Source organism: Ovis canadensis, chromosome 3, assembly GCF_042477335.2.
Source record: "Ovis canadensis isolate MfBH-ARS-UI-01 breed Bighorn chromosome 3, ARS-UI_OviCan_v2, whole genome shotgun sequence".
Classification (NCBI taxonomy): Eukaryota; Metazoa; Chordata; class Mammalia; order Artiodactyla; family Bovidae; genus Ovis; species Ovis canadensis.
In genome coordinates this window covers 138744840-138760593 of record NC_091247.1, presented here as the reverse complement: position 1 = coordinate 138760593, position 15754 = coordinate 138744840, and the positions used below count along the sequence as shown (strand labels likewise).

The 15754-nt window shown below is 43.1% G+C and overlaps 1 protein-coding gene across 1 annotated transcript; it reads left to right on the top strand.

The window, feature by feature from the left end:
- The first annotated feature begins 7540 nt into the window (after positions 1-7540).
- Positions 7541-11017, top strand: PRR13 (proline rich 13). Its single transcript, XM_069584303.1, has 4 exons — positions 7541-7663; positions 8266-8304; positions 8701-9065; positions 10344-11017. Exons 2-4 carry the CDS (start codon positions 8286-8288, stop codon positions 10383-10385), a joined length of 426 nt encoding a protein of 141 aa, XP_069440404.1. The 5' UTR covers positions 7541-7663; positions 8266-8285; the 3' UTR covers positions 10386-11017.
- The last annotated feature ends 4737 nt before the right edge of the window (positions 11018-15754 follow it).

The following is a 15754-nucleotide window of genomic DNA, read 5'->3' as shown; positions in this document are numbered from 1 at the left end:
GATATGCTAAAGGAAAGGCAAGGATCTACTTAGTGGCTACAACAAAGGAGTTTACCTGACTAGAGTATCAAGGAGGCTTCCCTGAAGAAGTGATCCTGGAGCTGAGAGCTGATGAATGAGCAGGAGTTAAGTAGGCAAAGTGGAGAGAAATGGGGAGAGCATTCCAGGCTGCAGGGGCAGCAAGTGAGTGCAAAAGCCCTCCTGCAAAAGGAACCAAGATTTTCTGCAGGGAAGAAAGAGGCCTAGGGACTGAAGAGCAGAGAGCGAGGCGTGAGCAGTATGAGAGGAGAGCAGAGAGGCAGTACGGTCAGACCACCGCAGACATCGCAGTAATAAGATGCTGAGTTTTTCAGGTTTGACAAGTTGGAAGGAACAGACACTCACAGAGCTGGTAAGAAGGTGAAAGTGAAAAATGAAAGTGTTAGTTGCTCAGCCATGTCCGACTCTTTGTGACCCCATGGACTGTACCCCGCCACGCTCCTCTGTCCATGGAATTCTCCAGGCAAGAATACTGGAGTGAGTAGCCATTCCCTTCTCCAGGGGATCTTCCCAACCCAGGGCTGGAACCCAGGTTTCCTGCATTGCAGGCAGATTCTTCACCGTCTGGGCCTCCAGGGAAGCCTGGTGGGAAGTAAATAAATATAACCTCTAGGGAGGGTAATTCATCAATATCTATAAAAAGCCAAAATATGTAAAGTGATGTATCAGGGTTATTTATTTCAGCATTGTTTTTAGTAGCAGAAGATTGAAAATAACATAAATCTCTCTTGGTTGGTTAAACTGATTATGGTACATCATAGAAAAGAATAAAATGTAGTTGTGAGAAAGAGTGAGGACATACTCTCTACTGATACAGAAACATCTCCAAGATATATTTAGTGGGGGAGAAAAGGTGCAAACTAAACTCTGCATAGTTTGTTGTTTGTATATTTAAAAGAGGGGATATAAATTTATGTCACCATTTGCTTGATTATAATGAAGAAACTGTGGAAATGTATACAAGAAACCAATTATGTGGTTATGTGTGTTATGTGAGTTGGGACGGTTGGGTAAATGGAGAACAGGAGTGAAAGAGAGACTTTTCCCTTTATACCACTTGGTCCTTTTTGGTTTTCTAACATATTACCTATTCAACAAAAGTGAATACATTCATGTAAAAATAGTTTCAACCTTTGTCTAAAGGATAATGCAATGCCGCTGAAGAATTTTAAGTAGTAGGGTGATGTCAGAGTTGGCTTTAGAAGACCATTTCCAAGGTTGAAATGTGGAGAATGAATTGAAAGAGGGCCAGAGTGGATGCTGACAGGACAGTCAATGAGACACCACTTCATACGCACTAGAATGTCTACAGCAATAAAGACAGACAGTAGCAAGTGTTGGCACAGATGGGGGGAAATTGGAACCCTTATACATGGTTGGTGGGGATATAAAATGGTGTGGCTATTTTGGTAAATAATTTGGCAGTTCCTCAAAAATGTTAAACAAAGAGTTACCATATGACCCAGCAATTCCTCTCATAAGTAAATACCTAATAGAATTGAAAACATATGTCAGTGCTCATGTCCCTTGCACCCTTGCAGTTAGTGGGTGAGCTGGGGCAGCAAGGCAGCCTCTTTATAGCTCTGTGGAGTGCCTCTAACCTCCCTACTGGAGTCGCTGGCAAGGGCCAGCCTTGCAGTGGTGTGTTCTACATCAATGGCTCCAGCTGGGTTCATTGTCATTGGCTGCTTGTCCGTGTTCCAGTTTCTGTGAGAAGAGGAGACATTCTGAGTCTGCCCACCTTTGGCAGTGGACACTGTTGGAAACCAAACTCTATCTCGGAACCTCTTTACCTTGCTCACTCTGCAAGTAAATAGGTCTGCCTGTTTTCAATTGTTTAGGTCACAGTAAACCCTGGGATTTTTTTCACCCATTTTTAGCTGCTTATTCTTTTTCTTTCTTTCTTTTTTTTTTTTTTGCTTATTCTTTTTAAAATCTACTTAGCAAATATGTAATACCTGATTTTTTTTTTCCCCTGTAAGCCACTAATGATCCCTTGCTAACTAGCTGATTGGCTTTTTCAAAAATTTGAGAACTTCTCTGATGGTATAAGAATTCCCCTGCCAATGCAGGGGACACGGGTTTGATCTCTGGTCGGGGAAGATGCCACATGCTGCAGAGCAACCAAGCCCATGTGCCACAACTACCAAGCCTACGTGCTGCAACTGCCGAAGCTGGTGCACCCAGAGCCTGTGCTCCACAACAAGAGAAGCCGCCACAACGAGAAGCCCGTGCACCACAGCGAAGAGTAGCCCCAGCTCACCGCAACTAGAGGAAGCCCGAGTGCAGGGACGAAGACCCAGCACAATCCAACAAATAAAAGATCCCTGAGCATCTTTAAGTAAATTGTTGCATATTTCAATTACTACAATTTACAAATCAAACCTATTTTTTTCAATACAATAAAACCCATTTTAGAGGGAAGAAAAGAAGTTGCCACGAGAGGAGTTAGAAAAAAGGAAGGTATAGTGAATGCCCTATGTCCCTCAGAAAGTCTGTCCCTGTTGCAGTGTTCTTGCACTGCTGCTGCTGTTCAATTGCTCAGTCGTGTCTGACTCTTTGTGACCCCATGGACTGCAGCACGCCGGGCTTCCCTGTCCTTCACTATCTCCCAGAGTTTGCTCAAACTCATATTCACTGAGTCAACGATGATGCATTACTGAGGTTACTGATTTATTTTCTAGGCATTGATAAAGCAAGAGAATGCCTTGCTGTATGTTATATAATTTGGACTCTGTTACGTTTATCTTGGTGTGTCCCTCTTGTAACAACTCCCAATACTTAGCAAGCTTGTTTTTTATATATTTGCTTCCTTGTACATTCTTACTACATATTTTTGACTTTAAAAGGATACCTTTAGAACTGTTTCAAAGCCAAGAATGCTACGTGCTTTAGATAATTATGACATTATTCTAAATATAACCATATAATCTTGAATTCAAATAAATTTCTGTGCGGATAATAAAAATAAAACATGGTCACACAAACTTGTCCATGAATGTCCACAGCACCAATGTACATAATAGGCAAAAATGTAAAAACAATTCAAATGTTCTTCAACTAATGAATGGATAGCTAAATGTGGTATAGCCAAAGCGTAGCATACTAGTCAGTACTTCCTTTACAAAAAGCAATGAAGATTTATACTACGTCATGGGTGAACCTTGAAAATATTATGTTAAGTGAAAGAAGCCAATCACAATAGGTCACATATACAATTTTCCATTTGTATGAAATACATAGAATAAGACAATTTATAGCAAAACATTAATTAGTGGTTGCTTAGGGCTTGAGTAAAATGAGGGAGAGGTAAGGAGACAAATGAGGATTCACTATTAATGGGTATGAAATTATTTTAAGGGGGACAAAAATCTTCTAAAATTAGATAATAGCGATGGTTACACAAGCTCATGAAATGCTAAAAACTATTGAACTGTACACTTTACATGGGTGAATTGTATGGTATACAAACTATATTTCAATAAAGCTACTTTAAATAAGAGACAGTTTTCAAATTTCCTCGGTGGTCCAGAGGAAAGACGGTTAAGAATCCGTCTTGCAATGAAGAGGAACCAAGTTCAATTGCTGGTAGGTGAACTAAGACCCCACATGCTGCAAGGCAACTAAGCCCACACACCGCAACTACTGAGCCCGCATGTTGCAACTACTGAAGCCTGTGTGTCTAGAGCCTGCGCTCCACTAGAGAAGCCACTTCAATAAGAAGCCCGTGTACCACAGTGAAGGCTAGCCGCCGCTTGCCACACCTAGAGAAAACCTGTGCACAGCAACAAAGACCCAGTGCAACCAAAAAAGATACAATAAATAAATTACACATTCTAAGAGGAATCATGCTCATACAGACATATCCATAATTTCTTTCAAACTCAATCTTTCAAGAAAGAAAAAAAGCAGATATAAATTGCCTTTTAAAAAAGTTCCAATTCATCTTAAATACTTAGTACAAGCCTGATATAAAAATATATCAAAATGTACTATGGTTATGCAAAACACAGTATTGTATGTCAAGTGTATTTCAATAAAATATATAGCAAAAACTTTTAATTAAAAAATTAAAAATCTATCAATTTTAGTTCAAGACAATAAACTCAGCATAAGATATATCTTCATATTTTTGTACCTCAGAAATTGGGGATGTAATATTTTCATTATGGTTTGAAGTATTTCATTTCCATACTATTTTATTCTTTGACTCAGAGTTATTTGGAAGACTTTTGCTTTTTTAACTTCCAAATATATGTTTGTTTTGTTGAATGCACATAAGCTCAAGTGTCCAACACACAGTGAAGGCCAAACAAACCAGAACACTGGAGTTTGGAACAGAGAAAGATATGTTGCTGAACTGAGCAAGGAGAATTGGTGGTTAGTGTTCAAAAAACCCAAACTTTTGTGATAGTTTTTGGAGAGGAGTTTTTATAAGCAAAACTGGGGGCTAGGCCTGATTGGTTGGTGGTGAGGTAACAGGATGGTATTGCATGAATGTTGTGCTCAGAAGAAAGTTACCATTCTATACCTGGTTGGGGGGCTTATTTCCTACAGAAAAACTAAAAAATAAATTGTTATGTATTTCCCTTGAGGAGAAACCAGGGCTCTGCTTTATGACTGCACTATTGTTTTTTAACAGCTCCTCCTCTGTTTCTGCATTCTCTCTCTTCCCTGATTAGTAACTGTTTGAATCTGCCCTTTGGAATTCAGGGACAGTCTAGGAAGCTGAGGGCTTCCCACGTGGCACTAGCGGTAAAGAACCCGCCTGCCAGTGCAGGAGGCATAAGATATGCAGCTTCGATCCCTGGGTTGGGAAGATTCCCTGGAGGAGGGCACAGCAACCCACTCCAATATTCTTGCCTGGAGAATCCCAGGGACAGAGGAGCCTGGAGGGCTATAGTCCATAGGGTCGTAGAGTCGGACGTGACAGAAGTGATTCAGCACGCATGCTAGGAAGTTGAATCCATTTTCCTACAAACAAGAAAAGGGGACCAGGAAAAGGCTTGTGGGGCCCCGCTCTGTTTCATTTGTATTTATATTTTACACTGTGGTCAAAGAATACAGTATGTATTACACAATTCTCAAGTTTGAATTGCATTTGTTGAGACCGATTTTTATAAATGTTTTACGTATGCTTAAGAGGGAAAAGTAGTTTTTACTTTGGGTGAATGGTTCTACATGTTTATTAAATCAAGCTTGTTAAGTGGGTTACTAAAAAAAAAAAAAAAAAATTGAGGCCATTGCAGCAGTCCAGTTAAGAGATGATGGTAGGCTAGGAGCAGAGAAGATGGAGAGAAGTATAGAGAGTCCAGATTTATTTGGGAAGCAAAACAGACCCTTCCTGATGCTGGAGGGGGATGGGAGGAATGTGGAGAGAGCCATTAACGATGACTTTCTTGGTTTCTGGTTTATGCAATTTGCCAGATGCCAGATACATGAAATCTAAAAAAATATATATATATATTTTTAAGTTCTACCAGTTTATTGCCAGCAACCCATCTCCCTCCACCCTCATGGACGCATGCTCAGTCATGTAACCCCATGGACTGCAGCCCACCAGGCTTCTCTGTCCATGGACTTTTCCAGGCAAGAATACTGGAGTGGGTTGCCAAGATATATGAAATTGAGATAGGAAATCCTAAGAGAGATTCAGCTCAGTTCAGTTCAGTCGCTCAGTGGTGTCTGACTCTTTGCGACCCCATGAATCGCAGCACACCAGGCCTCCCTGTCCATCACCAACTCCTGGAGTTCACTCAGACTCACGTCCATCGAGTCAGTGATGCCATCCAGCCATCTCATTCTCTGTCGTCCCCTTCTCCTCCTGCCCCCAATCTCTTCCAGCATCAGTCTTTTCCAATGAGTCAGCTCTTCGCATGAGGTGGCCAAAGTACTAGAGTTTCAGCTTTAGCATCATGCCTTCCAAAGAAATCCCAGGGCTGATCTCCTTTAGAATGGACTTGTTGGATCTCCTTGCAGTCCAAGGGACTCTCAAGAGTCTTCTCCAACACCACAGTTCAAAAGCATCAATTCTTCAGCGCTCAGCCTTCTTCATATTAGACATCTATATTTCCCCCAAGAATGTTTCTTTGCTTTCTAAGGGGACTAAGAGGGCAACGGCAAATATTGAGGCAATGGGTGAGAGCATCTCCCTGCCATTCCTTAAGCCCTGTGCGTATGTATGTATATCTGTACAACACATCACAGTACAGTAAGTCCCCTATGAAAGAATGAGTTCCATTCCAAGAGTGTGTTCATAAGTCCAATTTGTTTGTAAGTTCAACAAAGTTAGCCTGGTTACCTAACTAATTTTGGCTATATAGGCTAACACAATAGGCTATATAGTAGTTTTTCGGTTGCTACGTCACGTCCAACTCTTTGTAACCCCATAGACTGCAGCACATCAGGCTTCCCTGTCCTTCACTATCTCCTGGAGTTTACTCAAACTCATGTCCATTGAGTCGGTGATGCCATCCAACATCTCATCCTCTGTCGTCCCCTTCTCCTCCTGCCTTCTATCTTTCCCAGCATCAGGGTGTCTTCCAATGAGTCGGCTCTTTTCATCAGGTGGCCACAGTATTTCAGCTTCAGCATCAGTCCTTTCAATGAATATTCAAGGTTGATTTCCTTTAGGATTGACTGGTTTGATCTCTTTGCAGTCCAAGGGACTCTCAAGAGTCTTCTCTAGGACCACAACTGGAAAACATCAATTCTTCAGCCTTCTTTATGGTCCAACTCTCACATCCATACATGACTATTGGAAAAACCATAGCTTTGACCATATGGGACCTTGGTCAGCAGAGTGATGTCTCTGTATTGTAATAGGTTTATAATACTTTTCACACAAATAATACATACAAAAAGTAAGGAAAATAAATTTAATCTTAAAGTACCTTGAAAATTATAGTAGTACAGTACAGCTGGCATACAGTAGTGGTAGAAGCTGGCATACAGTAGCACAACAGCTGACATACAGGAGCTGGCATCAAGAAAACAGGGAAGAAAAATTACTGACTGGAGGAAGGAGAAGGGGTGGCAGAGGGTAGAGCGGAGGGATTCGTCAGCAATAGGAGACAGAGGGCAAGCTGCATGTGACAGTGTACGCCAGACGCGTGAACCAACTTACCTAATTGGACACGTGAACACACGCACATTCACATCTTCGAAAGTTCACAACTTGAACGTAAATTCATATTGGAAGGGTGTGGCACCCACTAGACTAACAGCTTAGAAGTCAAGGGTCGAATTTCCTCTAGGCACTGGGGGACCTCGCCTTGAAACTGCCCCAGCCTTCTCCTAGCTTGTTTCTCTGAGCCCCGCCCACGGGGATTTCCGGCTGCCCTTTTGCACCCGCCTCTCCCTGAAGCCCTTGGCTCCGCCCCTACTGGAACGCTTGCCTTCTAGCCTAGAGAGGAATGGAGTGATTGACGAGTACCTTCTCCAATCCTAACGCAGAATGAACACATACTACCAATTAGACGGTAGCAGGGGCGGATGCTGAAGCCTAGGGTGGGAGGGTTATCAGGAAGTGAGTGAAGGCTAAGGAGGACAAGTCCGCCCAGGCAGTGGTGTAAGGGTGACCGGACGTCTGGATACCCCAGTGCTCTTCTTTCTCCATTCCTGGGTGAGGAGTCCCTTCGCAGCTGGGAGTCAGGCTCTTTATTTGTCCTCTTGAATGGGGTCGGGGAGGGGTGTGTGTCTACTGTGAAAGCATTTGAGGATCTTTTCTGATTCTCCTAACTCCTTTCGCCTCAAGTCAGGTCCTTCTCTTAGCCTGGGGCGGGGGTCTTGTCCCCCGTCACTCTCCGCCGGGAGCTGTAAAGTGTTTAAGGTCTTTCCGCAGCCTGTGGGTGGTTAAAGTCTTCCGGACTCGGTCACGGAAAGGCAGATGAGTTTATAGGGAGTTTAGGTTTAGGTTTAGGGAGATTCGCGGACTCAGCCTCTCTCCCGACGAGTTAGAAGCCCCTTGCCGCGGCCAGAGCTAGTGCAAGGTGGAGGGGCTCTGGGAGCTAGGTTCCTGTGACTAGGGAACTAGGGATAGAATTAGGTATTGGAGGCGAAAGAATGGATGGAAAGAAAGATTTCTTCCGTGGAGGTCGTGGAAGTTCTCTAAGGGACTTCATAGAGTGGAGCCGGAGTCGTTGGAGTTGGGCCTGGGGCTTGGTCTCTAAAACCCCCACCCACTTGTGGGCCATCAGCTGTTTGCCTTCATTTCTTTTTCCTCAGGCTGAAGGAAACATCTGAACATGTGGAATCCCAATGCTGGTAGGTGTTTGGGGGATCGCTTCTCTTGCCCCAGCCCCTTTTCAGATGGGCCGCAACAGGAGGATTCTGTGTCAGTTTCGCCTCCTCCTCTCCACTAGCCCGCAGAAGCAGAGTCCTTTGTCGCTGACCCATCCTCTCCTCTTTCCCTAGAGTTCACTGTCTGTGTTTCTCCCCCGCCCTGCCAGGGCCCTTCCCTTTTCTCTCTCTCCTGTAAGTTTGCCTCCCCTTCCCTTCATTCTCTTTCCTCACCTTCCCATTTGCTCTTAACTACTGAGTAATTCTTTTTCCTCACCTTCCCATTTGCCCTTAACTATTGAGTAATTCTTTTTGTTGTTGTTTGTTGTCAGAGGCTCTGGGCAGTTGTAATCTTAATTTATTCTTTGTTTCTTCCACCAGGGCAGCCAGGACCATATCCACACCCGCCTAACGCTGGGTATCCTGGAGGTTGCAATCCTGCCCATCCACCACCTGCCAACCCTCCCTTTCCTCCAGGCCCTTTTCCCACTCCCCCAGGAGCACCGCAGGGGAATCCAGCCTTTCCCCCTGGTGGGCCCTGTCATCCTGTGCCACAGCCAGGATATCCAGGATGCCAGCCCTCAGGTCCCTACCCCCCTCCATATCCACCACCTGGCCCTGGCATGTGTCCTGTGAATCCATTGGTTCCTGGTGTAGTAGGACCAGGAATAGTGATTGACAAGAAGGTGCACAAGAAAATGAAGAAAGCTCATAAAAAGAAGCAGAAACACCATAAGCATGGCAAGGTAAGTGCCCCTGGAGCCTAGCTGGGAAGGGGTGCCCCTTCAAAGGGACTAAGGAGGCAGGGGGAGGGCAAGGAATGGGGATTTTGAAGTCTTGAGGATGTGGGACAGTGACTCTATAAAGGATTCCCACTGGGAAGATCTGATAATCCTAAAAAATTTATTAGGCTTATTAGGCCTTATACCTGGGAGGTGCTAGGCTGAGCCACAGAATGGATGTCAGCATCAAAAGTCTTTCTAGTTTGCCTTTCTCTTCCTAGAACTCCCCACCCCACGCTTGTTTTAGCAGGTTGGACACACCCACTGAGGTGGTCAAACATCAAGTAATAGAGTCAGTGCTTTGACAAAGCAAAGTCTTATATAATAATTAACTTGTAATAATCTGGCCCTAGGTCCTGGAGTTTCTTTCTCTCCTTCAGTGTTCTCAGGGTGATGTTTTAGTTACATCGGCCCCATTGCCCTACTATTCAGTAGGGAAACTGAGGACGAGAGCAGTCAGTGACTCTCAGCCTTTAACAAAACCTGAGTTTCATGCTCAGCCCCAAGGCTAAATATCTTCACTCCAGAGGATTGTTCATTACCAAGGGTAAAAGTAGCTCTCAGGACAACTCTGGAAGGAGTGAACCAACCCTGATCTTGAGGAGGCTTTAATTTACATTTTTCTGCCCAATATTTATTTGCCTTATGGCTTTGGATGCTAATTCTAGTTCTCCATCTTTGTTTCGTGAGTGGAGACACTAAAAAATGGTTTTGATGACAGTTTTGATGGGAGTATATGTGTAAGAACCTTGACTAGGACTCTCCCAGCCTCCTCTCCCGCCTTCCTCACTTTCTCCCAGCTGGGACTTAGGAAAAAGTAGAGATAGATGCACACGCAGCTACTCATTCTACTCACTTTTCTTAGTCTCCTAGCCACTAGGAATGTCCATGCAGCTAATAAATACTATAAGGGAGCAGCTGTTTCCTTGTACAATTCTACTCTAGTGCCTATAATTTATTCCTTGCCTAGGCATTGGCTCAGGTAAAGAAAATTGGAAACTTTCTCCAAATTCAGTATATTAAATTCTGTGCAATGATTTAGGATGGTTTCATCCATTCCTGAATGCTCACTGCTGAAGGAAATCCTTGCTTTTGCTGTTTAAGGGACAGTCGAGTTGAAGACTCCTGACCTTCTTAGAAAGCAAAGGGCACTGGGGTGGAGGTATAGGGCACCAAAGAATGTCCCATGAAGTAACAAAAGTCATTTGGATCTGATGTATCCTTTCCCCTTTCCCCTTGCAGCATTCCTCCTCCTCCTCCTCTTCCAGCAGTGACTCTGACTGAATACAGGGCCTGGACCCTTCCCTCAAGTCTCTCCAGTTCAGCTGTCCCATCAAGCTTCAGATGCCATCTTGTACTGGGGGAAATTAACTCTTACTACCCCTTCCCCTCAACCCCTGCAATCTAAGCCTCATTCTGCTGTTCAGCATTAACTAGCTAGGACAAATCAGAAAAGAATTGCCACGGGCTAACAAAGGCCATCTTCTCACTGCTTGGATAGAACTTTTAGCTGATGAGTTTGACAGAACTGTTTTTTGAAGATGGTAAGATTTGAGCTAAAATACTAAAGACAAGTCTAAGATCTGTAAAATGTGATTTTTTTTTTTTTTTTTACTTTCTTTTGTAATACTCATGATTGAGGAGATGCTGTGGACCTTGAGTTATGGAAATGAAAAACGACCTGTACCTTTCTTATAATTGTAGCATGCTTGGGTGATTCAGTGGCAAATAAACATTTCCCAGCAGGCCTCTTATTGATGGCGCTCACTGCAAGGCTGATGGCAGGTCGAGTCCATTTGGTTGATGAGCTCTGACTGCCATTTTGGAAAGTAATCTCTGTTCTCTCACTCAGTATGCTGTCTCAGGCCCTCCTCTCACTCTCCAACTCTCAGTCCGAATAAAGCTGTTTCTCCTGGTCTCTGTTCACCTGTACCATTACCTTGGTTGGGCCTAGCACCTTCTACTAGTTCTGCTGCCCTAGAAAAAAATGAAAGGATAGATTTATCAAGCGGATGGTGGAGAGGAGCTGGGAAAGGCATGTGTTTAGGAACAGGGTCTAAAGCTCCACAGCATGTTTGGGAATCACAGGTATCCATCCCAGTGGGGCTAGAAGTGTTTATTGAGGAAATACTGTGTTCTGGGGCTGAAGGTACAAAGATTTAGAATGACACAGTCTCTACCCTTCATGGCCTTTGAGAGCTAATGGAGCAGATGGTCATGTGAATATATGAATAGGTTATTATAGTATTGTAAAAGTGAATGGGACAGGGATCAAGCAGTGGGGGAGCAAAGGAAGGAGTGACAGTGCCACTGGGAAATGAGTGAGGTCCTGGCTGGGCCTCAGGATGCACAGGGGTTTCCCTGTTACAGATAACAAAAGCTGCCCCAGGCACTCAGCGCTTTGCATTTGTAACTTGTGTTCATCTTCATGGCAGCTCTATGAGGTAGGTACTACTGATCCCAAATTGAGGAAGAAGAAAACTTCAGTCAGGATTTGAACTTGGGCAGTGTGGGTTCTGTGTCTGTGCTTGTAACCCGGTGGGTTTCCAGCAGAAGCAGTTTTGCAGAGGCAAAGATTTGTAAAAAGCTGAAGGATGGATGTTCAGGAATTCCTGAGCCTAACATACCATATCAGAGCCTGATAGCAGGGAGGAGTGGACCTGAGCAATGTTTCTTAGGTGGGACCCACAGGGTTTAGGGATTTAAGGGTGGGACTTGAACAGGGAAGTTGTGTTTCTAGTTGACTGGGTTTCATCTATGACTTGTCCTGGGGGTGAGATATATGAAATACATGCTTAAATATATTAGATCTAGCTTCTAATTTTATTAGGAAATCCAAGACCAAGCTGAAGAAGGAAATGGCAACCCACTCCAGTATTCTTGCCTGGAAAATTCCATGGACAGAGGAGCCTGGCGGGCTACAGTCCATGGGGTCACAGAGTCGGACACGACTGAGCACCAAGACCTGTTTTCCAGTGTCCTGAAATTTGGGGCCATTCTAAGGTTTTCTTCCTCTGTAACACTGTTTTTATTTATTTATTAGCACTTCCTTTTCCAGGAGGAGAAGGGAAAGGTGGGCCTAAGGGGATTGTGAGGTGGAAGAAAAACAGTTGAAAAATAAACCACAAATTAAGGAGAGACAATGAGAAATGGCTCCAGGGAGAAACAAGTTAGGGAGAACATTCACCCACCTCCTTCCCCAGTTTTAACCATAAACAGCCCATTTCCCCTTCCTACCTTTTCTTTTTCTAACAGCATCTTGCTATTTTGCTATCCTTGTTTCTTCAAAAGTCATTAACTTTTTGAAAGCTAAAAGTAATACATGTACCTGGGAGGGGGGGAGGGATGTAACATTTTTAATAGGATGTTCAGCAGAAAAGTAAGGTTCTCCTCATAGCAAATTTCTAGTTTACTCCCCAAAGGCAACTATGACTACTAAATTCTTTTGTAAACTTTCAGAGCTGGTCTGCACATAAGTTAACATCCTCTCTGTTTCTACCTTACATGTTCCTATTGCTTCTAGCCCACTTTATATCAAATGAGAGCCGTCTTTTGGATCTAACATTTTCCCATTTAATTATTTATTTTGGAGTTGATTCCATATCAGTGTTTGTGTGTAACATTGTTTTTAACAGCATTTTACTCAGTCTTTTTATGCTGGAATTTTAAAATGTTTCCATCTTTGCTATACACTTAACTGCTGTGGGAAATTTTGGTATGTATATCTTTGCCAGAGGTTGCAACATTGGTTGCTCATGGCTATTTCTGGCTATGGACTTTTTTTTTTTTTGAGGGACTACTCTGTTAATTATCACACCTTTTCAATAAAGGTTCAGATTTCACGTTTCTGAAGACAGAAATTTCTGAACCACTACTGATCCTTCTTTATAGATGGATTTTATACTCTCCAGGGGCTTCCTGGGTGGCACTAGGGTTAAAGAACTCGCCTGCCAATGCAGGAGACACAAAAGACTTGGGATCAATCCCCTGGAGGAGAGCAGGGCAACCCACTTCAGTACTCTTGCCTGGAGAATCCCATGGACGGAGGAGCCTGGTGGGCTACAGTCCATAGGGTCGCAAAGAGCCGGACACGGCTGAAGCGACTTAGCAGGCAGGCATGCATGCTCTCCAGTCTTAATCGTCCTTTCAGCTTCCTGTTGCCTTTCTTCAGGCAAGTTACATTAGTTGCCTGGCTCTCCAGAGCATTGGGTTGGTACGCCCTGTTTTGTGCATCAGTATAAGACTCTAAAGATACTGGTTCTCAAATGTTTTTATTTTATGCCCAATGTCCCATGAGAGGATCTGGAGTTCTACCATTCTGTCCTTACTAGAAACTGAGTATAGTAAGAGTTCCACACAATTAATTGAAAATGGGAAAGGATAGGAAACCCATTAAATCTAAAGTACAAATTGACACTTCAACTTTGAGGACTGTAAGTCATGGGATGAATCATCAGTTTGCTGTCTTTCTGGAATCATTTCCCTGTATCAGGGTGTTTTGTAGTCATAGACGAGTTCACTCTCTTGACTAGTTTGGTTCTCCTTCTGAGAAGAATTTATTTATTCATAAAACCATTGCATATTGCTATTGGCTGCATCTTTTTCAAAGCTGGCTGCAACTGCTGGCTAGCCCCAGCGGAAGCCAGGCTACTGTTAACAGAGTCATGTTCTGTTCTTTTGTTGTCCAGTCACTAAGTCGTGTTATTTTATCAACTTTCAATTTGATCTTTGTTTTGTCTACCATTATTAGAGGTGACTTCACAGATAGCCACTCATTTTATTTTTTTTGCCACTCACTTTTACTCCAGCTCTTAGAGCCCCCTGGGGTGTAAATGACCCAACTGCAAAATCTTGAGATTAATTTGACCTTCAGCCCAGGCCCTCACTGGGGCTTCCCAGGTGGTTCAGTGGGTAAAGAATCTGCCTGCAAAGCAACAATAGACGAGGGTTCGATCCCTAGGTCAGGAAGATCCCCTGGAGAAGGGCATGGCAATGCACTTCAGTATTCTTGCTGGAGAATCCTATGGACAGAGATGCCTGGTGGGCTACAGTCCATGGGGTCACAGAATCAGACCTGAAGTGACTGAGCAGCCCAGGCCTCATAGTAAGCCTGCTCTTTGGTTTGCTTTTCTCTTGGGTGTCCTAACATTTTCCTACTTCCTTTACTCTCTTTCAATATTTGCTCTGCCCTTTGCCTTTGTTAAATGACAGACTTCTTTTTATTTCTCACACTGTTCCTAATGCCCACCTATCATTTGGAGGGTGGCAGGAAAGACGTTGGTGCCCCCAAGCTTGATTTTCCACTTCAGAAAGCTCTCTTCAGATAACTCCACTGAATTGAAGTTGCCCAATCAAACCTGATGAATATAAAGGCCAGAACTGACACCCAAAGAACTTGAACGTGGGTAAACAATAACCCTATAGTAGCTGTCTCTTTCAATAGCCTTTTTAAAAATTTCGTTTTGTTCTCTTTCAGAGTTCTCTAGTTTTTGAACAAAATTTTTAATGTGGAAACTTACAGATATGTACAAGAGTAGGGAAAGCAGATTTCCCATAACCTAGCTCCAGTAATTATTAACAATTTGTTCATCTTTTCTTGTTTGGTTGGTTTGTGTGTGTGTGTTTCACACACCCCAACCAGGGATGAGTCCTGAAACCCCTGCAGTGGAAGCACAGAGACTTTTTTTTAAAGCATTTAAAAAATATGACCCAGCAGTGCCTTGCTTTATTTATTCATTTATTTGGCTGTGCTGGGTTGTAGTTGGTGGCATATGGGTTCTTTGTTGCCACACACAGGGTCTTCCTTGTGGCATGTGGGATCTAGTTCCCTGACTAGGGATGAAACCTGGGCCCCCTGGGAGCGTGGAGTCTTAGCCACTGGACCACCAGGGAAGTCCCACACTTTGCTAGTCTTGTTCCATTCCATATCATATTTTTTCCAATTTTTATTATGAAAATTATTATTGTTATTTTGGGGCATGCCGCACAACTTGTAGGATCTTAGTTCCTCTACCAGGGATTGAACCTGGGCCACAGCAGTGAAGGTGCGGAGTCCTAGTCACTGGAGCGAAAGGCGATTCCCTGAAAATTATTTTGTAAAAGTCTGAAGAACAGTACAATGATCACCTATAAACCTACCATCTATACTCAACAACTGTCAACATTTTTACCAAATTTGCTTTATTGATTTAACCATGTGAAATATTTGAAAGTCTGTTCCCATCATCACGACCCTTCACTTTAAATAGTTCATTATGTTCCTCCTAGAACAGCATTTCTCCTGCACAGCCATAATTCCATTACCACACTTAAGAAAATTAACAATGCCTCCTAATATTAGCTAATATTCATGTCTGAATTTCCTCTGCTGTCTCCAAAATGTCTTATATAGCTATAAAAAAACAAACCAGAATCCAAACAAGATCCACACGTTATATTTGATTATTATTGTCTTTTGAATTTATCCTCTCTTTCCTCCCCCTCTGTTCTATTTCATTTTCATTTTGATGAGAACAGGCTAGTTGTCTTGTTGAATGTCTTGGACTCTGGATTTGCTGATTATCTCTATGATATGTTTAACTTTTTCCTTGATCCCTTGTAAATTTCCTGTAAATTGCAAGTTGGGTCTGAAGGTTTAATTAGATTAAAACTAA

What these genes read in the sequence shown, in the direction of transcription:
- PRR13 (XM_069584303.1), top strand. An exon ending in AACACCATAAGCATGGCAAG is followed by an intron (nt 9,066 to 10,343) that starts GTAAGTGCCCCT and finishes TTCCCCTTGCAG; the next exon opens with CATTCCTCCTCCTCCTCCTC.